At 42.6% G+C, this 24871-nt stretch overlaps 3 protein-coding genes across 5 annotated transcripts in view; 1 reads left to right on the top strand and 2 right to left on the bottom strand.

Annotated features, from left to right (window-relative positions):
* Positions 1-1516: 1516 nt before the first annotated feature.
* On the bottom strand, positions 1517-24736 carry LOC100118245 (speckle-type POZ protein-like). 2 transcript variants are annotated; one of them, XM_016981219.3, is made up of 3 exons: positions 24500-24736; positions 23284-23390; positions 1517-2739 (listed from the first exon to the last, which is right to left on the bottom strand). In XM_016981219.3, exon 3 carries the CDS (start codon positions 2732-2734, stop codon positions 1697-1699), a length of 1038 nt encoding a protein of 345 aa, XP_016836708.1. In that variant the 5' UTR covers positions 2735-2739; positions 23284-23390; positions 24500-24736; the 3' UTR covers positions 1517-1696. The 2 variants fall into 2 exon arrangements, with proteins under 2 accessions (XP_016836708.1, XP_001602264.2); XM_001602214.6 differs by lacking the exons at positions 23284-23390; positions 24500-24736 and adding an exon at positions 2879-3154.
* LOC103316028 lies at positions 4301-5300 on the bottom strand. Its single transcript, XM_008207527.1, has 4 exons — positions 5276-5300; positions 5061-5206; positions 4816-4983; positions 4301-4750 (listed from the first exon to the last, which is right to left on the bottom strand). Exons 1-4 carry the CDS (start codon positions 5298-5300, stop codon positions 4301-4303), a joined length of 789 nt encoding a protein of 262 aa, XP_008205749.1.
* LOC100118106 (RNA-binding protein asd-2) overlaps positions 11552-24871 on the top strand; it is a 75824-nt gene continuing 62504 nt past the window's right edge. For both annotated transcript variants that reach the window (XM_031933576.2, XM_031933575.2), the window contains exon 1: positions 11552-12162. In XM_031933576.2, the coding sequence (XP_031789436.1) occupies positions 12018-12162 (145 nt within the window). In that variant the 5' untranslated portion in view covers positions 11552-12017. The remainder of the gene's footprint in view (positions 12163-24871) is intronic.

Genomic DNA, 24871 nt, shown 5'->3' with positions numbered 1-24871 from the left:
AAAAAGTGTGAAGTGTAGTGATTTTAAAAATATGTGTGATAATCGAGATGCCAAGGGAAGGTTTGCGAGTACTCATCCTGACAAGAAGTACTCTCGAGGAAGAGGCAAGAAGAGGCCAAGAAGATTTCTAGGAGCAACATGCGAGGATGAACCTGCTGACGGGACAAGACCTTCAAGTTCAGCAAAAAAGATACAAACTCCAGCAGCGGAAGGAACCTCTGTGGTCAGGAATAGATTGATTGATATCAACATTCTATTTCCTGCTCTCGAGGAACTTTTGATTTGCAAACAATGACATGGTGAAGTTAAACTTGGCGAATCTGAAGCTCAAGGATTAGGATTCAAGATTGAAGTAGTGTGCATTGAGTGTGGTCAGCTGGCAGCTATCAAGGCATGCAGAAAAGTTGGCGTCTATAACCATGCTTGGGAGAACAACAGAAGAGCAGTGGTTACTTTTCATGCTCTTGGACTTGGACACGCTAGTCTATCAACATTTTGTGGGTTGATGGACTGCTTGAAACCCATGGCTCAGTCTGTATATGATATAATCTTAATTCTTAATAAAAAAAAAATATATTTTATAAATCAAGTTTAAGTTTATTTTGAATAAAATTTATCTGTAGCATTAAGGCGGACGCGCGTAGGTGAAGTGTTTTCATTTAATCTTTAAACTCTGTTATTCTTTATACGCTTAATAGAAAAACCTGTTAGTACTTTTCCTGTAGAAACGTTTAATACAATACAATTACAGTTAATGAAGTTATGATGTCGATTGCATCTGTTAAGTCAAACACAAATAAATTACAGCGATTACGATGTCATGCGTATTAGAAATATATCCAACAACAAGATTAACAGCGTCTATTTTATTTCTCTACACGTCTACTGATTGTCATATGTATAGTTGTCATTGTTATCATGCGTACTACAGGTATATCCAATAATAAGATTGATAGCGTCTGTTTTGTTTTTCTACACATTTCTACTGATCGTCATTCGTATAATTGACAAGCAAAATTACGCATGGATAAAAATCAAACCAAATCAAATTCAAACACTCATAAAAATGTCCTCTTAGGCCAAGAGATAATAATCTTATTTTAGGACCCATGAGGAAAATCATTTTGAAGTAAAAGGATTCCGTTTGATTCAAGTGAAATCCTTTTGATTTAATGAGAATCCTTTTGCTTCAAAATTTTTCTAAAAAAAATTGCCACTACCCCTTGTTGCACACCGTACTTTTTATGATAAGTGCACGAATAGGCCACTTATGCATACGAAAGGAATGGGAAATTCGAGGACGTTTAAAGTAAAACAATATAGTATATTGAAAAATTTCAAAAATTTTGAAAATTTCAAAAATTTTGAAGATTTCGAAAATTTTGAAGATTTCGAAAATTTTGACAATTTCGAAAATACTTATATAGACACACACACATCCATCGTATAGGCTGCAGAGTGAGGAAAAAACTACTCCTTTGGAGTAGTTTTTTCCTCACCAAAGACTTTTTCCTCCCAAGGGAGTAATTTTTTCCCGCTGCTAAGAAAAACTTGATTTTCCATTCATTTTACATGCATGGAAAGTGGCCTTTTTCGTGCACGTATCATGAAAAATGATTTTCCTCATGGGTCCTAAAATGAGATTATTTCCTCTTGGCCTAAGAGGACATTTTTATGCGTGAACACTCGTAACGCTTTACTTGCAGCCGCACGCAGCGCACTCGCCGGAACTGAGCAGGAAATTCGCCAAATTATCCATCAACCTAGGAGCATTGGCCTTCATGAATTCGATGGCCTGTTGCTTGAGGGTGAGCGAGTTGTGTCTGTCGGCGATGACGAGCGTGTTGAGCACATTGTCGACCGTGAGGTTGCTGAAGATGGATCTCTCGCACATGAGCTTGAGGTCGTTGAGCGCGTACTTGTCCGCAGCGGCGAGCAGACCAGGGGCGATCGTGTCGATCTCCTTGACGCGGCCCGTGTACAGGAAGCGTATCAGCTCCTCGAGCACCTCCTTCTCGATGTCGAGTATCCTTACCTCGCTCTGCTGCTTCTCCTTCATGTCGTGCTCGAACATAGCCGCGAAGACCCGGCTGCGAGCAGACAGCAGGGCCTTGTGTACCTCAAACCGATCGTCACCCACGAGCAAACCCACGTCCGCGTAGATCTTGTTGCTGAGCATGTTGTCCAGGTCGCGGAGCAGGTTGAGCTCGGCGTCGATCGGCTCGGGCAGCTCGGGCTCCTCCAAGGACGGCTGATTGACCATGTTGCCGGTAGCGACGCTCACGTCGCAGCTAACCTTGAGGGTATCATCGGACATGTAACCCGTGCGCTCGTCCAACAGGTGGCTGCGCTCGATGAGCTCGTGGTAGCCCAGGGACTTCCACTGGGTGTAGCTGCGGATCTTGTGGGAGGCCAGGGTGTGCTTCTGACCGTCGGGCTTGATGATGGAGAAATCGAACTTGGCGCTGACCGGTGTGTCGGTTGGCGAGACCAGCTGCAGGAAGAGGGAGAGGTGATTGCTGTCCTCCTCGTCGCAGCCGTGCGGGTACATTCGCAGACGCCACTGGTACTCCTTGTTCGCTCCCATCGTGAAGACCGATGACTTGACTTTCTTCGTAGATTCGACTGACAAGAAGCTGAAGTTGTGGATCGTCCATATGTAGCTGGTTCTGATCACCTCTACCTGTGTCAAGCTAGAGAGCTTCTTCGAGACGGTATCGCTAATATTCGACATCTTTTCTGCGAGCATACGTAAATTATATGATATGAGTGTCGTTTTTATTGTTCGATCGACGATATTTGTAAATATTTTGTAAAATCGCCAACGTAGTGTACGCGTGTGTAACAACAAAAAAATTATGTACAAAATAAAACATACCTGTTAATCTAGCCCAAAAACTAGATCTTTTACTTTCGGGCATGGGAACTAGATTAGTCATTAGATGTAGATGTGAGTGTCTAATAACAATAGCCGCGAGGGCTTTTGTTTCTGTCTCGAGTCCGAAACAGACGAACGTGACACATACAACGCAATTTGAATATTCCAAATGTATGACTAATACTGTGTATTTGTCACAAATACACGACGCCCAATATACCGAACGTCGGTCAAAGTGTACGTGCTCCGCTTGCCTGTCAGAAGGTTACTGACGCCTGAGCCCACCCTTGGACCTTCCGGATCCCCTCCCACCGTTTGGCACTATATACCGCCTACGCTTTTTGGGTCTTTCGGAACGCCTTAGGTTAACACAGGTTTGAATTCCAGAATACGGGAAATTTCGCTTTCCCCCTACAAAAACGCTCGGATAATAAAAACCGTAACCAATAACTTTTTTTGAATCCGGGCCGTAACGCGAGTGTAGAAAATATGTTTGCTAGCTACCATCAAATTTTGGCAATAAATTTATTTAAACATTCAAAATATACTGAATACAATTAATTCTTAAATAAACAAAGTTAAAATTTTTTTAAATGTTGCTCGTTGTACGTTATTTATACTTATTTTGCATGACATTCAATAACATCTAAAAGTCTGAACAATGTGGCGTACTCGACGAGCCCGCCCACGGATCGTACCTGCAATATGACTTAGTATACATATATCTTCGCTTCCCACGTGGACAAGCACAATTTGGATTTACATCAGCGACTCGTTTTTGTCGTTTTCCTAACAAAAAAGACTTTACTAAAAACATAAGAGTGAAAAAGTTGAGTTGTGCTAGTTTTCGTACTGGGGCGACGATATAGGTATACGTTTTTTTGTTCAAGTTGTTGCAAGTTATTTTCTTCTGCTTTTTTTTTAATAAGGATGAGGATTGCAGCATAGTAATGAATTCTATGAAACTTGCATGTTAAATACGAAATTCGCTGTCTCATGATTCTATTCTTTTATTTATACAAAAGAGAGATAGCGATAAATCTCGATTTGAACTTTGGTAGTATTGAATAGAAGCTGATGAGATATTGCTTTTGATGAACAAAAGTGAATTGTGTGTCAGTTGTGCATAACAAAATGCAATGTGCTAGTTTTAGTATATGGAAAAACATTTTTTGCAATTCATTTTTGTCGGGCTTAAAAAATCTTAAATCACTCTTAATCGCGTACAGCAAATTTTTCCTTATATACTTTTTTTACTCATTGTAGATATCATCGTCTAGCAAATTTATCAAAGCCTGATACGCTACATATGTAGTTTCCGCGAATGGTTGAAAAAAGCGTATGCATGATAATGTACTGATTAGACAGTATGTACGAATTAATGCAATGATGTATATATATATTACTGAAACGTTGCTGACGTTAATTTAAATGCTCTACATTGGAGATTGCAAGAAATAAAATTGGTTCGTCCTTGTACTTCATCATTTCTTTCTTGCTCAAGAAGATTATCGGGTAGAACATGATGCCAGTGAACAGCGCGCTCAGTTTCATGTCCTCGTACACCTCCAGCAGCTCCTCCAGGCTGGGCCGTTCGAGCTGAGGGTGGTTCTTCTCGAGAGCGTCGCACAGCTCCTCATGGTAGGCTTCGATGGCTTTACTCAGTTCCCGCTTCCTGATGCTCGAAGTCGTGCTGAGGTAAATCAGGTGAGTGATGTCGTACATGCGGGGCGCGTAGCGAGCCATCTGGAAGTCGACGATGCTGGCTCGAGGCGGCTGGCTCTTGTCGAAGAGGTAATTGTTGGGCCAGCAGTCGCCGTGGGAGACGACGGGGCTGAGCTTGCTCTGGTAGTCGCGTTCATGCGGTGGATCCTATCGTAGCCGCGCAGCAAACCTGGCAGGATGCGCCGACAGCCACGGCCCAGGCGTTGGGCAACCCGCACGGCCAAATCGACGAAGAGCAGAATCAGCTTGCTCTGCTGCATGAAGTCGTTGTAGATCTGCTCGACGCAAGCCTCGGGGTAGAGCTCCGCCGGGGACTTTCCCAGCTTCGCCTGGGCCAGCAGGGAAACCGCGTGGAGCCGCGCCTGGGCTCTCAGAGCAGCCTGGGGTGCTCGCCGTCGAAGATTTTGTCGGGAATCATGGTGAAGCCGCGCTCGCGCATATCGTCCAGCACTAGGACTTTGTCGCTGGCCAGGAAGCTCTTGGGACACCAGTCCTCGCCGACGAACGACTCGCGGAGCAGTGGCAGCAGCTTGTTGAAGTACTGGGCCTCTTGGTGGAAGATTCCGCGACCCTCGATGAACAGAGATTTATTTGTGTACTTATCTATTAGATATTTTGTGCTTATGCGGCGATGCTTTTCTTTCTATGTGGTGTGTAATTAGGTCCACTAACGAGTGCGATAAGATTTCTTATGCATGTTAGTGTGCATTTGTAGCTTCTTATTACTGTCTTTTATACATAAGATACTTTGCTACAACTAACTATGTATCTGAAAAAATCATTATGCTGATAAGAAAGATTGTTGGCTTACGGATTTTATTTGCAATTATCGCTATCGTTGCTAATGTACGTAGCCTCGCGAAATTCATTAGAATTGTAGATATTTGATGCAGTTATATATTTGAAGGTTTACACCAAGTTCAAAAATAAGTTACAAAAACAAATGGTCTTTTAATCGATGATTTTGTGGGGTTCTATACAAAAGACCTCGGAAAAGACAATGCAGTCTATACCAACTCAACTACAATGTATCAGAAAGTAAACTGTTTTATTAGACAACCAAACTGTATACTATAATGAAAGCGACGGAAATGACGAACAAGTGTATCCTCGGATTGCGTTCAATATTTCGTACTAATAATTATATTAGTACTTGTGCGGCCCGAGTGCATTGCATTTGGTACATCTGATACGCGGTGCACTTTTGTCAGCTAGAGGCAGTCTATCTCAGTTTCTATTCAATATTATACCAAGGTTCGAATCGAGATTTTTCGTATCTTTGTTTTTACAGACAAAAAACCGCTGCTAATTCATTGGCACGTAACTTCCTCCAACTAAATTTATAGGTCCAATTAATAAAATATTGTTTTAATATACACTATATCTGCCTGCAGCTAATGTATGATGCGGTTTTTGATATATAATGTAATATATAAGTTTTTTTTATTATAAAATACGAACACTGCCGTCAATTTTTTTTACAGGAATTCTGGCATGTTTACATGTGTTCCTAACCAACCTACCCTGTTGAAAATAATGACGTCATTGACTGACGTCATTAAATTACGTCATTAGATGACGTCATTTGAAGCTACAAATTGGAACCTTTTATGACGTCATAAAAGGTTCCAATTTCATTCCAACGTTCCAAAAAGGTCATGAGAGCAAAATCAAATTTTTATTGATTTCGATTACTTTTTTCACGGTTTTATTTTGGCTCTCATTTGAAAACTATCATACTTAGAGAGCTGAAATTTAGCAACTTAATTTGTATTGGCATGTTGAAACAGTGTATTAAGTTGAATTCATTCTAGCTGATATGAATTCAACTTTCATGTATAGACCCACCTGTATTTTTGCCGCCAAAGCCATAGGGTTCAGGGTGCAAAGCCGAACCATGACTGTTAAGTGAAAACCGAGATAGCAGTCTGTTTCTAAATAATTGAACAAGTCTTAACGCAAAAGAACAGACATCAAACTTCAATATCATGGATTTAGCATGATTATGAGAGATTTGGTGGTTGACAGTGACTGTGCTCGCATATTGATGAGATTGAAATACCCGTGCAAACCTCATCATTGGTGACTTTGAGCATCGAGGACACTTTTCACACAGTAATTGCACTTGAACAAGACAAAGTCAGTCAGTATAGCATGCTTGTACATACTGTCATATATGACAGTATGCATGTGTAGGGTTAGGTTTTCACTCTTAATGGGCACTTTTTAAAAATCATATTTTCCCTTTAAAATCATTCTAGATGAATTAATAGGCTAAATAATCATCATTCAACATTGACTAAAACTGTGAAAACTAGTTCTGTCTGCTATGCTATTCTGCTGTATAACATAGCAGACAGCCTCAACAATACTTCTAGTATGCCTGTGCCTGGCCTAAACCGCACGCGCATGCGCAAAAAATTAAGAGAACTCTGCTACTCGGTTTTCAGCGTAGAAACTACGCATATTTCTCGACGGATTCTGGGTTTCGTTTCTACCGAGTCGCTAGGGAACGGGTTAGAACTTATCGGCCATTTGCTACCAGGGTGATATTTTACGAACCATAGGGGTTTGAAAGCTGTGCAAAAAACTTAGCCAAAACATATAAAATATCTATTTTTTCCTGAAATCTCAAGTGCCTTTTTGCGTCCATAATCGAGGCACAAAAAAACTTATTTTTTCTAATTTTTTTCAGTTTTCGATTTATTACTGAAAAAATAAGTGGTCAAATCACTTGAAATTTTAATGGGATATAGTTTGACACGTGACCCATGAACATAATTTCAATTTCATCATTTTCATTTTCGCGAGCTTATGATGTTTAGTTTCAGAGATATGAATTTGTAAAAAAAATCACCTTTTTGATTTTATCTGCGAACAAAGCGGTCGATCCCGAGCACCAAACGAGGAGAAGTAGATAATGTTATTATCTTTCAAATGTTTTATAGCTGAATTGTTTATAACAATGGGATGATTGAAAAAAACACAAAATAGTGTTTTTCAAGAATCAAAAAATGGCCATAAAAAAATATAGTTGAGACAATAAAAAATAACTGTTTTTCCCGAATTCAGAATCCAAAAATATATATGCATGCCAAATTTTTAGTAGTTCTTATTTCGACGCTCCCTACGAAGAGTAGCACTGTTCAAATTTCCCGTCATAAGTAGCACAACTCATTTGACGCACGCTAGACTAGCGAAATTTCCCGCAAAGACTAGCACAACTCAAACTTTAAACAACGAATTTCTATAAAAATTTCCCGATTTTTGGGAAACTGTCCCGAATGAACATTTTTAAATATTCACAATTTACAACTCTTTACTGAATTTAAAATTGTTTTCACAAATACAATAATTTTTTACAAACCTTCTAAAATTTCCGAAACCTTTTAAAACTTTGAGGTTTGTCTGTCTTTGTCCAAGGTTTTCATGAACTTAACCAACAAAATAACCAAATAAAAACGTAAAATACTGACATTTTAAGTAATATAAAGTCGCGACTTGTGCTAGTTTTCGTTTGAAAATTTGAACTAGTCTTATCAGGGCACGCGTCTAAAAAAATTGTTTCTCCATATAATTTTTTTATTAAATTGATATTATGATATAGCAGTCTGATAGAACGACGAAGTACAATTTTGAAATAGGGCTGGCGCTTATTTTGCTTCTACAAAACTATCATCAAAGGCATATTAATATGGTGCTCGTGTGTCTCCATCAGCGTTATATGACCAAAGTGATAATCCAAGCTTTGTGTTGTGTTTCTGATAATTATACAAAATTTTTCCATTCGTGTGCCATCAGCTTCTGTTCGGGTTATGTAAGAGCGGGAGGGTGAATTTTGAATTTCGCGCCGTAGCGCGGCGAGCACTGCAGCGAGAGCGGTCGAGCGCATGCGCGCGCTGATGTGGGCCTCTCCCGTTTGCGCGGGCTCCGGCGCGAGGGACAGGGAGCACGTGCAGTTCAGTTCTGACAGCAACTCTCGAGTAATCAGTTGATATTTTGCGCTCTTTGTAAATTGCGAGCGAATAGAGTCGTCATCATCGTCCTTTTCAGGACGATCGACACTCTTTATTGTATCACCGTGCGTTGCGTAGTGTGTGTGCATTTTGCGTGCAGTGTGCAGATTGTGTGAATTCTTCGAGTGTTGGGATTTCGGCCACGTGTGAGCTTCCTCGCCGTGTCGATCTCCACCCGGCGATTGCTACCTACGCGGCAGGGCTGAAAAGGCCTGCCCGTGGTCCAGGGTTGGTTCCCTCGAGACGTCGAGGCGTCTTGCGACCGAGGAAGGTGCATCCCACCAACGTGCGGCCAGAGCTTTAAGTCGCGCCGTCCACGTCTCGTTCTGCGTCTAAGGTAGGAGAGCTCTCCAGCATGCGAAAGGTACCTTGCGGCGATAGAATTAGGCTACTTGCGTTTCATTCTCGGCTGTTGTCTATAGTAGAGTCTCTCTTTTTTAATATAAGCGTACATTGTAATTGCGTTTCTCTCTATTTGTTTAGTCTATCCTAGAGTCACTTTTCTTTGTATAATTTCCTTATTTCTAAAATAAAGCTATAGGCTTGTCCCGGCTTTTCTCTCTACTCCGTGAGAGTTTTTACGCCGCGGCAAGTCGTCTTTTTCTCCCGCGAAATTCATTGTGTTTTGCGTTGATTTATTCACCCAAACTTCCCTCACTCATTCCACCATTTTAATTTTATATATATATATATATATATATATATATATATATATATATATATATATATATATATATATAATTTGAACTCATTAGCTTTTGTTCAGCTTCAATCATTACAAAAAAGCAACTCCGAAATGACGAATCTGCATACATCTCCATACAATTGTATATCTCCACACAGCTTCAAAAGTCTTCGTAGGCTGCTACCCGATTTCCGCAGCGCGTCTTCTCTCGAAATCCGATAAATTAAAGCCGTGTGTAACTCGACTAAGATGAACACGAGAAGACACGCGCGCTGCGCTGCAAATGATCCGCGACAATCATGTTCCAAGTCCGCGCTTGAGAACAAAGACTTCGCGAGACAAGACAAGAAGCACAACAGCAGCAGCAGCCGATGTCGCGGTGCAAACTGCAGAATTTATAGTTTGGCTTTCCTGCGCGCGCGCGTCTCTCACTTTTGAACCCTCTGCTTTCTCTCTCGACTATCTGCCACGCACTTTGGCCCTCGATTCTAACGCCGCGCGCGAAGCCTCGTCCAACTTTGCCAAGTGTAAACGGAGAGATGCTTCAAGCTCTTTTCATGCTTCCTCTTGCTCCATTTCACGTCTCTCACTTTCCCTCTGTGTTCGCGCGCGCGTGTGTGTGTGTGTGTGTGTGTGTGTGGTGCCTTTATGTCCTCAGAGACGGTGTATGGGCTACTTCTCCAGGCTTCTATTTCCTCGTGCTCGATCTTCTTTCTTCGCGTATACTCGAGTAGTGTCAGCTTACATTAGCCAATATCTACTATCGATGGCTATATGAAGCTATATATTTTTCGCTTTGTGCGAGCAACTTTTTTACGCGGTGAAATTTCGACTCGGTATACTCAGGGACGTCGGGAGCTGAAGAGATGCAGTGCTTTGAGCTTTTTCCCCCTTTGCTCGAGTGCCAAAACTTGAAGATCACACGAACGTTCCCGCGGCGCGATCTTCATGAAAACCTAAGTGGCTCTTCACGAGAATACGTCAACTGCGGGACTACGTGCAAATGGTCTGCACGTGTGCATAGGAGATCGTTAGCTTCAATTACCTAATTACCGCGGCCTTTATTCCTTTATAGGAGTAAGATTCTAGATATCTGCGCAAAGCGGCGTGAGATGAAAATTCTCGCTTAGACGCTGCTGTGCAATAGGCTCGCTATAGAAGTGAATGAATTTAAAAGTGGGCGTGGAATAAGTTTTTAATGCGTCTTGGATGGAATTTCGAAGGGACGTCGGAGATGCCATTAATATAGTACGTGCGGCTCTGGATCTCAATAGCGCGGGCCACATTAGAAGGAAAACAGCGCAAAGCAACTTCCCATTAACGTCGAATCGACGGTCACGTTCTTAAATTGAACGATAATGCTATCGACATACCGTAACTGCGTTTAATGCTCGACGAGAATTGTGTAAAAAGATGAAGAAAGTGGTATTGAGCCACGATTGACTCGGTTAAATCTTCCGGTTGTAAATGTAATGAAAAACTGTTTATCGATTTCTAACAAAATTACGTTCTATTTTTAAAAGCAAAATAACTCTCTGGCTAGATTACTGAATCGCATTATACCGCGTCACTAAGTAGAAAGTTAATAACGCATGTCAATTTTGGTATGATTGCAACGTCAGCCATCCGAATGGAGATGTTATCGACATTTCATATATTATCTCTCGGACAACGTTACAATCGGCTCGAATTAACTTCGGAGCATCGATCGCACCGTCTAATTACTCGTACAACGAGTTCTCATTAGCACTCGACGTCTTTCCGATTGCTTCGTTTCATCGAGAGCCAGCTGAAAATAAACACCTTCGGTGCAGACACCGATTTAAAAATATCCTTCCATAAAAAATCAAGTCGTACTCCCTTCTCGCTATAGAATATTTACCCGAGGCCGTCGGGAGACTCGCGCGAGTGCGAGTCAAGCCCCGACGCCTCGTCTTTCCCGGAAGTGCATATACGCGTGCTCGTACGCACGCGGTGTACTAATGTCAAAGCCGCTACCGCCGCCACCGACGTATAGAACTCTGTCTTTCTCTCTCTAGCAGTGTCATCGTTATAAGAGCCGTAGCGCGCAAGCTTTCTCTCTCTCTCTCTCTCTCTCTCTCTCTCTCTCTCTCTCTCTCTCTCTCTCTCTCTCTCTCCGCAGCAGCAGCAGCTCCTCCACGCAATTCGAGCTTCGCGCAGAGCAGATAGAGTAGTGGGGGAGGCGCGCGCGGGGGTTGTCGGAGCGCAGCCGCCGAGTAGGGGTCGCGGTGCGCTCAGTCTGACCCGCACGGCCGTACCCACTGCTTCGCTCGTAGCCGCGCAGCAGTAGCGGACGCGCGAGACCACGTTTTCCCGCGAGTCTTGAGACACTGCAAGCTCTCCCGAGTGCGCGCTGGTGAAAGTGTCGAGAGGCCGCGGCGAGAGTGAGAAGATTTAGAGAACAAGACGAGCGAGAGAGATGTCCACGGCGTCGGTATCAGCCCGCTAGAGCCTCGAGCCGTCCTCTGTGTTGTTGGCCAAGGAAGAGAGAATCTCGAGCATTATAAAAGCTCGCGGGTACGTTGGCGACGCCTTGCCGGCCCGGACTGCATCGGCAGCGAGGCGCGCGAGCTGCGGCCGTCGCCGGCGCCGCGGACGTCGGCCTGCTGCAGCCGGAAGAACAGTGAGTGGCCGAAGGGCCCGTGGCGGCCGCGAGGCCGCCGTCCTCGCAGCCGCTGCAGCTGCCGTTAGGATGGACGTGGTCGGCGAGGAGGAACCGATGACCATCCAGACAGACAGCATGTCCGGTCAGCAGCAGCAACAGCAACACGCTGCTAATTCACATCAGCACGGCTACGCCGGCTCCTACGGCAAGCACGGCATGTGTCGGATGCAAGGTCTGTGCAGCTGCTCTATCATTCCTTATCAGTTTTCGTCTTTGTCCGAAGATTTCTCTCTGATGCTTATATCCTGCGATAAAAAACCACGCGTCGAATGCTGCAGATTAGTCTTTTTTCGCAATCAGCGTGTAACGCGAGTTGCCCCCGATCTCGTTTGCAAAACGATTTGGAGACCATTATGCGGTCAATGGTTGCGCTGGTGATTTTTGCTCTAATCGTAACAGCTTTGCGACTGATTGATCGATAAGCTGGCGTATTTGTTTACGAAATTACGCATAGATATAATGTTGCATCGCAGCGTTACTTTCAATACGCATCGAGAGCCACAGATACATATCGATGAGGAACATAAATTCTATCGCCTCTTGTGGGTTCCTGAAATAACGGGATCCAGATTTATTTGGATGACGAAAAAAATTTTTTTTCCCCTGTTTTTGACCTAGCCGAAAAGTAATATGGTCTATTAAAAATATGCATTCAATAGTTTTCCGCGTGACGCTGTTATTATAACATGGTGACGAGACTTTTCTAACAGTTTACAACTAATTACTGCCAAAATTCTCTCAGCAGAGTCGATGTTACTAGACAGCGCAATTTCCGAAACTATTTTCGAAACAAAGTGGAACTACATATCCAAAATTTAAAATCACGTGATAAACTTTCAAGCATTTTGTAAACTACCTCGATTTCAATATCATGCCCGCGGTATATGGTTTTATTGAGACGAGATAAGCTTATAGCGTTCGGCCTGCGCTAATTCTATTTCTATGCGTTTCCCGCATATGTTCTGCTGAGCTTGGAGGTTTACCGCATATCCTCCTCTTCAGAAAGGTATACCGATATAGAAACTGAATCTGCATAATTTTGTATGCGTTCTCCATTTGCGGTTTCGAGAAATTCAAATATCTTGATTTTTCTCTCGAATTTAGTTCAGAAAAGTGTTGAATACGCGCGTGGAATAAATAATTTTTATATATAATTTATACATATAATTTATACATAATCTGAATCGAAATAAATCCAAACAATCAGACTTTGAATAAAAGTATTTATATTTTTTTAAAAAATATATAAATACCGAATAATGCTGTTTTCCCGCGCAGCTTACAAAAATACGCCACTAGCGCGGAAAAGGGACGCAGAGTTCAGTCGAGCAACAATATTCGCAAAATTAAAATACTTTGTTTTTATTTGTAGATACGTAGATTCCAAATTAAATTCGCAGTCCAGGTACATTTTTCGCTCACTTTTGTTATCTCTGATAAATACTCCTGCTTCTATGTGAGTTTATTAAGAAATTTACCCCAATTACCAATTTAAGTGCATCAGCAACATGAAACCACACAATATCAACAAAATCATGCAGCGCGAAACGGAATGCATTTTTCTCCGTCTTCGAAGCTCGTCGCGGAACATAAGTTAAACCATGATTTAGAGATCATTCTACCGTGTACAGCAATATTTGATTGCTCTGTGCGCCTCGGATTCTATGCGTCGCAGTAGGTCGATCGTTTTTGCCCCTCTTTATAGGGCTTGTTCGCGACCTCTGTTTTTCCTTTTATTTTTCGGTCGGAACATTTATAACGATTCGCCGGCTGGGATAAAATACATGCATCATACCTTAGTTGTGTGTTTAATCTTCTATGTTTGTGTAATGGCCGGAGTTTTACTCGTACTTGACGTGTTTATCGGCTTAGTTGGAAAATTCAAATACAAAGTTTTACCAAAACAATGGAGTTTTTGGGTTCAAATATTTACTTTAACTTGCAACGCGCTGAAAGAGATTAATTTTTCAGCAACGCTTTTACAGCACACTTTCAATAGTGTGAATATCACATTATACGTTCACATGCTCGAAGGATCTGCATTACATCATTTACGTTTTCTAATTTTTTTTTTCAATTTGAAAATGGAGCTACAATGGAGTGTCGTTCACGAAAGTAATGATAAAAAGAACATTATTATCATCGTTGAACTTTTCGAAAAAAGAAACAAGAGAACGTCGAAATTCTTTACATGAACGGTGAAAGGGAATAAGTTTCTGTGACAGTACCAATCGCTGCCTTTGTCAGCAAGTATTTCGCGACTCTCCAAACACCCTTTCACATTCTGAAATATGCTTTGGTGAATATTTATGTGTGTACTTTTGACTCGTTTACACAGCCATCGGAAAACATTCTCAACACGGTTCCCAAAAACTGTTGGATATTTATGTGAACGATTTTTCTGAAAATAATATATAAATATACAATTTATTTTATCGTTGTTCAGTAGGCTCTCGATTTTATAAATTAACTTAAACGTTAAATTCGCTCATCACTTTTTTCGCCCTTTAAATTGCATTATATTTTATGATCCTTAAAGCTCATCCACTTTAATGGTATACTATTCCAAAGTGTTAGCATCGCGACTCCAAGACTCGTGGAAGCAGAGAAGTGGAATTTTAAGAAATTGAATTTTCATGTTTTTAATGCATAATGCATTTTTCCTCGATATTTGAATGTATAATGTTATCAAACAAATAAAACAGTTTGAAAGAACACTTATAACGCTTCTTGAGAAGAATCTCCGCGTCAGCCTTATTCTTTTCACTTCTCAACGCAGCGGTCCCTTAAATATGCATCCGTTGCTTTAAAATCACAATAAGGTGAAGTCTATAAAGTCGTACTCAAACTTTTTTTCAATTACAATAAATCAGGCCGTAATCGCATACGTAATACTACTTTGAGATTGTTTTAAGTGAAACTTTTCCAGAAAATGAATCGCAAATCAGTTTCATACGCACAACGCAGACGCCTCTGGGTAAACAAATGCGCGAGCAAATGGAGCCAATAAAATAATTCCAGGCATAATTAATAAGAGGACGTGTGTGCAGTGCAGCGAATTTTAACAGTCTCGCCGTTAGTCTTGGCTTATGAAACGAGAGAAAGCGTGGCCAGTAAATTCTGCGTTTAATTAAGACGGTCTATGAATAAACGCGTAGTTTATCGAATGTTTAACGGATATTCTGGCGAGTCGACGCGGGCGCGCTTGATTTGAGCTAAAGGGGCGCGAAATTTACGAGCGGCAATAATTGTCAACGACGATCGAATGTTTATTTAGAATATATATGCAAAAATGATTTGTACAGAGTTGCGGGAAATTAATGGGACGTTGCGGCCGAATAAATCGGCTCTGCGCGAGTGTCTTTTACGAGCAGCCGGTGCAGCGCGTATTTATATATAATATTGAATTAGGAACTATAATAAATCTTGACTTAATGGGTCGTCGCGCTTTGATTAATAACCCCGTATTATCGAATTAGCCGTTATATTTTCGTTCTATAAACAGAGTCATCAGCTGCGTACACAATATACGAATTATAATAGCCGTCCATATAGTGAAAAATGTACACACTACCTGTTACACTGTAGTATCGCGCGGTGTACACATTCGCGTATATAAATACATCATCCGCAGCGCGGCCGCGAAAACAGTTAATTAACCCCTTAATCACGTAGACATGCTCGGCGAAAAAGTCCCTCCCACATTTAGCCCAGCGCGGAGAATATAGCGGTATACGTACCAACCGCACACGATCGTCGCAAATACACTCCTTCGCTCGTAGCGCCGCTACTGCAGATATATTAGCCACGTATACACACACACACACACAACAGCCAGTAGTAGGGTCGTTTTCGCCGTTGAGCTATAGCGGGAATCGAAAGTATCGGGCGGCGTGTGTCCGTATGACAAAAAGTGGGCGGGTAGTTGCGCAAGGAGGATTTAGTGCTTTAATAAAGCTCCCGAACTTAGATACAGGACGATAATTCTTTTCTCTCTCTCTCTATCTCCCCCCCCCCCCCGCTCTTTCCATCCGACAACTATGCGCGCGTTCGGGAATAGCCTCACTCGAATTACACGCGCGGCTCTCTTTTTCGGCCTCCGCCGCGACGCGCGAGAGCGATCTCCTAAATTAAAGTGCGATTAATAATTCTTCTCAACTCGCCGGTGCAGCGCGCGCGCGAGAGCTGTGTACCAGCTCGCGATGCGCCCGGATTAATTTGCAGATGCTGCTACTCCACTTTTCCTCTATATCTGTGTGCGTGGGTGGGTGCTGGCTTTTTTTTACATAAAACGAATTCTCCCGAGCTCTTACTCCTGATTTATCGGAGGATTTGCGTCGCGTTACACACACAGTGCCGTCGTCGTGCCGTCTTTAATCCTCTCAGTCCTGTTTTCCTGTGCTAAATGTAGATACTTAACAGCGAGTGTGTTTGTGTTCAACATTCAGCCGGTGAAATTATTCATATTCTCCTGCAGTGCTCGACTTTTCACTCATCTCCTGCGTCTTTATTTTCTTTTTATGCTCGATTTTACGATGCGTGTTTTTCTCGCGACTAGGCCTGATGGTCACTGGAGCGAGGACGCGAGGGACGGCATGTGTTTTTTTTTCTTTCGAAGAGCGAGCCGAGAGGGGAGTGAAGTGATTCATTTCTTCGCTTTTCTGGTTCGTCGAGAAGCCTTTTTTATTTTTAACGGTGGGTTGCGAATCAACAATTAATTGCTCTCAGACATGGTGTTGCGCGTTAATGAGTTTTTGAAAGATATTGAATGGAAGTGAAAGCGGGGGCTGTGTTAGCCTCATTAAAAATTGTAATGTTCTCTCTTCAGGATTATAATATGCGCAGGATGCGAATAGCGCAATTTTAAACGCTCGTTATAACGTTCTTTACAACTCATCCTTTTTTAATGAATAAAGTATTAGCTTAATAGCTGAATACTTTTCATAAAAAAATATTACGTGAATCAAGTAAATAAGACGTAATCATTTCCAAACAAATTTCCCCTCGTCAGAACTAATCGATTCTCGCCGATAAGCATCTCACGGCTTTTCTGATCATGAAAACTAAAGGTTTCGAGTTACCCTCGGTCACTAGGCTCGATTAATCTGTCAGTCCTTCTAGATTTCGCTCTGCAGCCATATACGCGCGCCATTCGCATGCACGTGCGCATACTCGGGCGCCGCGTGCCGACGTGGTCTGTGATGCGGAGACGACGACGACGACGAGCCCGGAGAAAGGGAGAAACGGAGCCAAGACGCGCACACGTGTGCTTTTCTGAAACGTATATCGCTTTGATTACGCCATTCAAGGAATCTTGCGGAATCGCTGGTCTCCGGATGAAGCGGGAGAATTTCCGAGACGTGTGATGTGCCGGAACGAAATATGGGGGGGGGGGGCAGTAATCGAGTTGGGGTGCTAAGGTTTCTGGTTTATGGTTTTGATGAAATTGAAAAGAAATCGATTTATTGAAAATTGTGCGTATTGACGGTGTTTATCATATGAGTGATTGTATAGAGACACGTATTTTTCATTTGATTACGATTTCGGATATACCTTTGGGTACCTTCTGGATATTCGTTTCATCCTGAAACGTATCACGCATTCTGAACAAAAAAAAAATCGAGCGCGCGCATACAAGCCACTCACTGATAGAAACATACGTCTGGACGGCCCGAAATTCTGCACCGTCGAATTAAACCCGACAGATGTTTTTATCGTCGGTCGTACCATAAACTCCTTCCTGCGTATATAATACATTCTCGTCCCCGCACATAAACGATAATCTGCTTAGAAACACGACTACACTCTATGATCCTACATTAACATAATGCGAGGCACACCGCTGCGAATAACAGCGTAAAATTTCAATACCAGAGTAATAACCAGAGTCAAATTAAGGAAAAAAATCTTTACAAACAACGTCGACTGCTTCGTTCAAGCAGAAACAGCCGAGTTCGCGCAGACAAACCAATTTACAACGTTAGAGATCATCGAACGCAGCGAAAAAAATCTCTCGCGTCGTGTTTGCAAATTACGCGTTAGCACACCAGCAGCACAGAAAACCTACAGTGTCACGAGCAGCCGGGAGCAGTTCAACTCCCAGACGCGCAGTCTGCGATAATTTCCTCATGCATATTGGCAAACAAATCAGGCCTCCGGGGCGTCGTCGCGGTGGCGAGGGAACAAACCTCCGGAAAAATAGGAGGGCCAAAGGGGACTCGAATTTAATTACACACCATGCACTGTATATATGTATGCATACAGTCGATCTACTAGCGAGTAAATGCAAAGCCAGTTCCCTCTATGTATGCATATTCACTCGCAGAGCACATTGCCAATTTCACGCCACCATCGATCAACCCATACGTATAACACCGGCTGATTCCGCGAGGGAGTTTTCGCGCGCGCAAAAGAAAATTTGAATCTCTCGCGCCGCCGCCGTCGGCGCATCATCGGAGATCGATGCTTGCGCGCCTCGTTGAACTGTCAGCGCCACTGTGCAGCGCAGCAACGCGAGCCATATAGAGAGAGAGCCGCATTTCAGAATTCAAAAGCGATCAATCATCGCGCGCGCGCGCGCGCGTGTGTGTGTGTGTGTGTGGCTATGGAGCGTGTATATACTTCCTGATTCGCCGGCAGCCGGAAAACGTCTCTCTTTTCTCTTTCCTGCTCTGCGGATTTATCTCTCGATATTTCTGTTTTCTTCTCGCCGTTTTTATCTCTTTCTCTCCCTCGTGTGTGCAGTAGATACAGTTCCGCGAGAGATCGTTTGCAAAATAGGTTACTCCCGCGCAGCGTCGCGAGATAAACGTGATTAATCTAGAAGAGAACGAGAGAGAAAAGAACATCGTCATTGAGAGATATTATATGGTATACGCGTGTGTTGGCGCGGCTTCGCCTCTGGCGAGACGGTTCGGAAAGATTGACGATAATTCGATATAATAGAGCGCAATATCGCCGATAAAAATGACAGTTATATTGCGATGTTTCGGATACCGGCTGAATGTACGATTTCATAGTCTAACGGTAGACTCTAGGTTTTATTCTGTTCTGCAAATTATAGAAGATAATCGTACACGTCGGACATCAGATTTTTCTTAGCGCAATATGGAAACAATAAGCTACTGCAAGCAATCTCGGCAATTAAGCACAAGTAAAAGCCGTACTGGCGACAGGGCTGATGTGGTACAGACAGTCGTGTCTCATGATCCACTCCAAACAGTCGTCGCCGCCAAACTCGCATATAGCCATTAAACTATGTCTCTTTGATGCTATACAGATTTAATCCAAGCGTCCCTTTCCCTCATCTTTGCCTATAGATCAAACATCTTCAAAGTTCCTTCGCCCAGACAAAGATACAACGGGCTTCGACGCTAAGACGCCGATAATGAGATGCAGTATTTAAAAGACGTTGCAGTTTCTCCGAATCATCAAAGGGTATGTCGAGAGACAGAAATTGCATTTTGCTTTTGATTCGGTTATTATTCCGTCGCGCAAATATATAGCTCGGTCTGAAAGCCGCACAGTGCGAACACAGCAATTAAAAGTTGTATCTCAGTTTTTCCGGCGTAAATTTTTTGGTGCTTCCCGAAACCGTATAACGAGAGTCCAATCGGAAGTGCGAGCAGAAAAAAAAATCGGGTAGTCAATTTTTAAGCGAACGTTTTAAATTGAACGTTCGTTATCCGTTCATTTCGAATCCGAAAGATTTCAATCCGAGATTAAGGCCAAGATTCCGAATCGCACAGTAGTTTATATTGTTGACACGTCGAGGAAAAATTCCCAAAATGGGATTTGATTCCGTTTAAGAGCTTAAAAAGTGAACGAGAATCCGATTGCAGCTGCATAGGAGCGCCGGAACGAAACACCGGCCAATTTTTCAGCAAAAGCTTTCTTTGTTGACTGCGTACATACTCTCCGCGCACAATATCTAATATAGGTGTATATCATCCAGAGCTAGTCGAGAAGTTTCGCGGAAATCGAATAAACTCGCTGGAACCGCGGTTAATCCAGCTCCGGATCAGAGTTCCGCGACGCGGGCCCGGAGTCTTGAGACGCGCGTGCCTATATCTATCTCTCATTCCCTCCCTCTCTCTCCGCCGAGCCATATCCCCAAGGAGGTCGGTTTCTCCCGCGGAATATCCCACAGGATAATGAATAAACGGATCCGCGCCGGGATATAACCTCCTTCTCGGGGGTACACACGGGAGCTGGCGAGGCGACACACACACACGTGCGCGCTGGGGAGTCGTGTGCTGTGCAACTTTGTAAGTGCAGCGCGATGCGGTCGTCGTGGAATTCAATTTGCGTCGCGCGAATTTAGGCTGCTGCATCGATGACGAGAGAAAGAGAGGGAGAGAGCTTTTATTATTGCGCGAGCGTTGCTCTCTCGCTCGCATTATTTCGCGCATTTCTATGGGAAACTGGGTGAATAATGGGACGAGTAGTATCACGCACACGCGGGCGAAACTGCCTGCGCATAGCGCGCGCGAGGGATTATTTGAGTTGGAGAATTACGGCGCTAGGCGAGATTGCGCGCGCGGCTTCTTGGCCCGATTGATTCATTGATTTTACTTATTTATGAGGCCGTGTGCGGCTTAGCGTGAGCCCGTTCTGTGTGTGTACTACTGGACAAGAGATGTAGATCGGCATTGGCGTTCCTTAATTCCGAGTCATTTGCTATTCAGTGTGTATGTTTGCGATCGAGCCGACGAATGGGTGGAAAAGATGCGGGGTTTTTTAACTGATCGTGCGGCTTGACTCTGACTGTTCAATTTTTAAATTGATCTACGCTCTATGACGGGGCATTTTTCATAATGCAGGATCGCTATATCTTCAAAGCCGGATAGATTTACGGGAAATTTTTCGAAAATACGGAGAAAATCCTACTTATACCGGCGCGCGCTCTCTTGGGATAGGATCCGCGTTGTAAAGTGATGAATTTGCATTTCCTATTATGGAATACTCCGGAGGAAAACAACTGAAAACGCTGCGCGCCTTGCGAGAACTGGTTCAATTGTATTCGGCGATATAAAAAAAAAAAAAACAATTATTTCGCCGCTATAAATTTTATACGATTTTATAAATTTTACGCAGCGAATTTCACTCGTAAAAAATTTCGTTGCGTCAAAAAATCCTACGCGAAAAACAACGTTTATGAGTCGACAGGTCATTACGCCATTATACTTTATTTTTTGTCTTCTCTAACAAAACTAAATCCTTTCCGCGCGCAAAGCCACACCGATTACTCGCAAAGCGAAATATCCGACGTCACCAAACCGCAATTCATTTCCCTCAATTATCCTCAAAACCACCTCTGGAATCGCATCCGCTCAGCAGTGACGACGCTTTCGAGAAAACCACGAGTATATGGATTCTTCCAAAAACGCTCACGTTCGTCGAATCTTCGAGGAAAAGTTTACGACGAATCTAAAAAAAAAAAAGAAAACGAGAGACTCTAAAACGAAAGCTGCCACCGCTTATAACTGTTCCCTTTGGACCCTTTCGCCGAAGCATCTCGCGCTAGAGATAATAAAAAAAAATCGCGACTCCGCGGCCGGAGATAAATGCGCTCCCCCTAGGGATCAATTGCGAGGAGGCGAGCTGGAAACGAAAGAGGGAAGGGTGGGTGTACACGATTTGCATAATTTACGTTTTATTTATTACGTCAGCCGGAATTTCGAGAGGATAATATAATCGGGAGAAAATTTTCACGTTGCGGAATTTTTCGGTGATAATGTCGCCTCGTCCGTTGGTTTTGCATTTTTTACTCCATCTGCAAGCGGTATTTACGAGGCAAAAGAGGGATGATTTTGAAACGGTAATTGAATCGTGTAATTGACATATTCTTGAATAAAAAGCTTCGAGCTGTGTCTGTGATAATTCATCGAGTTCTCGAAAATAGAGCTCTATTAGCGCTGGCGAGCAAGTGACTCTTCGTACACTGACCTACTATCGACATATTGAAACTTTCGAAGCCATTACCAACAATTTGCTTTATCAGTGTAATATCGGAAAATTCGTTCAGAGCGGAATTGAAAAATCTCCCCGTAATTGGAGTCACTTAGCTTTTGTTTCATCAAATCGCTTCAAATCAGATAAAAATCTTATCCGACTTATTTCACGTTTCACGGAGTTACAAACTGAAGAAATACCCATAACAAAATAAACTTAGAAAAGTATAATATACGTATTTTCCATTTGAATTGCTCACGTATAATGTATTTGAAAATCGTTATTGTTGGATTTCTGAATATTTCTTTAGCCTATAATAAAGCAATTTGTGCTTGTCGAACTGGTCTCGTAGCATTTTGTTATGATCAAACCTTGAAATAATCCTGGATGGCAACTTTTGACCTAGGCAACCATTTTTAACACACCAGTCCTTAAATTAATTCTTTTTTTTAATACTTTGATTCTATTAAAACACATTTTTAGTTTGCGTCTCCAGACAGAAAGTGGCCATTTTTTGATTTTCGTTAATTTTCCCCGTGTTAAATTCCCATAAGAGAATTTCAACTGCCCCGCAAAAAAGTTTGGCAAGCGATCGGCGATGCACGCGGGAATTTTCTCACTCCAGGTGACCCAAAGAACCAAAAAAAGGTCTGGTAAGCGTGCCCTCAATTTGAAATTTGCAACTTCCAACGCCCAAGTTGTGTACTGTCGGTCGTGGATTTGCACATATATATGCATTCTTTGCGGAGATTGTGATATGGCAAAGAGAAAAGTGCCTATACGATATCTATTGTCGCTAACCAAAAACAAGAGAGCCAAAAAGATCAAGCGGTGAGGGAAGTCCAAAACTATAAGGCTTGGAGCGATACTAATGCCTACAACTGTCAAGGTGACAGATTTTACTTTCTGTGCTATCTGTGTCATCGATGCTAAGATCTAAATTGATGTTGCAATAGCTGTTCTAAGCAGCTGTATCGACGAACTGGTATATTGAAAAGAACAAACCGTTTTCTCTAAAAAAAGGGATAATCATATAGGAAATAGCACTCAGGAACATCCCTCGACCAAAGTTCATTTGAATCCCAGCCATTTTCACTTATAACATATAAGATATAGCATCTCGTCGAAGGAAACGAAGCAAAATAGTGCAAGTTCTGAGGGTTCATCCCCGCCATATAAAAATTCCTATCGCGGCGTCGCCAAGAGATAAGAGATTGGCCCGATCTTGCACGGACTCGAAATTCAATTCGCTGAAATATTCGACAGTCGATCGACGTTTATTACACCCGTGGCAGCCAGTATACCTATATATGTATATCTATAATTCACGTACACATACCTGCGTGCTTTCTTCCACTTCTGCGCAGCAGTCTCTCTATTCCTCGCAGCCGCGGCGGCAGCAGCAGCGATCAATGTACGTGTACGATAAGTATATATACAGCAAACCTGCGGTCAAACAAATTGGATCTCTTTCAGGCGCGAGTTTTCCAGGCGCTCATTCAATTTCCGCCGCGCTGAGAAAAATACAAGGCCTATTGTGGGCAGCCCGTCGCTCCTTGCTCTATAGCTGTGTATAAGCGCTAGTTGTGAACCTAAGTTTATATATACAGGTATATATATATATATATATATATATATATATATATATATATATATATATATATGTGTTTGTGTGTATATGTGTGTGTGTGTGTATGTGTGTGTGTATGTGTGTTGGAACAGAATCGAACAGTCGCCAGAGGGAATAAATATCGCGCGCTGATTGACCGTGTGTATACACTGTACAGGCCTCCTCGCTGCGGAGCTATAATATACTCGCGCACAGCGTCAGTGAACCCCGTGAAATATGATTTTCTTCTGTTGAACTTTTTCGGGTTTTATAGAAATACGAATAGAGTTGAAAGGCACCTTCTTGAGGTGGAAAGGAACTATTCGGAGATACAAATGCCAAAATTTCTCCGATTTTCAAAAAGTGGACTCAGAGCCACGCACGGGTGGTTTCATTGAGATGAATCAATACGCGCGGCTATATATTTGAGCAAGCTATAATCGCACGACTTTGCGTTTATAGCAGCGATACGCGTGAATATAGAGGATGATGCCATATTTACAATTCAGAGATGTAATTGAATCGGCCATCCGTTTAAATTGGTGTCGAGCTTGATGAAATATACTACAGCAGAAGTACGTGCAGTATTTGTTGACGGTATTGCGATGCAGCGACGAATTAATTTTAGAGACTGAAAGTGTTGCCCGACTATTTACACGGTACAATCTGCTGAAGCTTCGTTATATACTATACATATATAGTATTAAAGCTCGCTACATCGAATCGATTTTACAGTTATCCTTCACGAACGATGTAACTAAATGTGGAATTTTCAGCCATTCGTACTACGACAATCGCTTTATACGTTGTATGTAGATCAAAGATCAAAGCGCACATTATTAAATTCCTTTACACTAGCTTCAAATAACCATTTTACACTCGTAAAAAAACAACACCTCACACGCATACACAGCAAAGCTCAAACGAACGCGTTTTCCCTGCTCACCTTTCAGCGCGCGTGTTGTCCTTTCATTCGGCCACTTAAACAAGCGTCAGCGAGAACAGACAACCGACTCGAAAGAAAGAGTACATCAAACGTCAAAAATAAATTTCCAACAATATTGACTCAGTTGATGCTCACACCTCCAACCGACACTTTTCCCCGAAAAAGCTCTCCTCCTCTCTCTCTCTCTCTCTCTCTCGGAAAAGCGTAAACACGACGCGCAGCTGAGCGGATCCCGATTTTCACAATTGCGCGAAGGCGCGCGCCGAGGACTAAGCCCCTGTTTACTTAACTCTCGTGCGAGCTGCCAGGCTTATTTATTTCCCGTGCAGCGCCAACCGCTCTCTCACACCGTGATGTTTTTCCAGCAAATGG

The sequence above is a fragment of the Nasonia vitripennis genome, chromosome 1 (assembly GCF_009193385.2).
Source record: "Nasonia vitripennis strain AsymCx chromosome 1, Nvit_psr_1.1, whole genome shotgun sequence".
NCBI classification, from domain to species: Eukaryota; Metazoa; Arthropoda; class Insecta; order Hymenoptera; family Pteromalidae; genus Nasonia; species Nasonia vitripennis.
The sequence above is the reverse complement of the archived record's forward strand: the minus strand, read 5'-3'. Positions and strand labels throughout refer to the sequence as shown.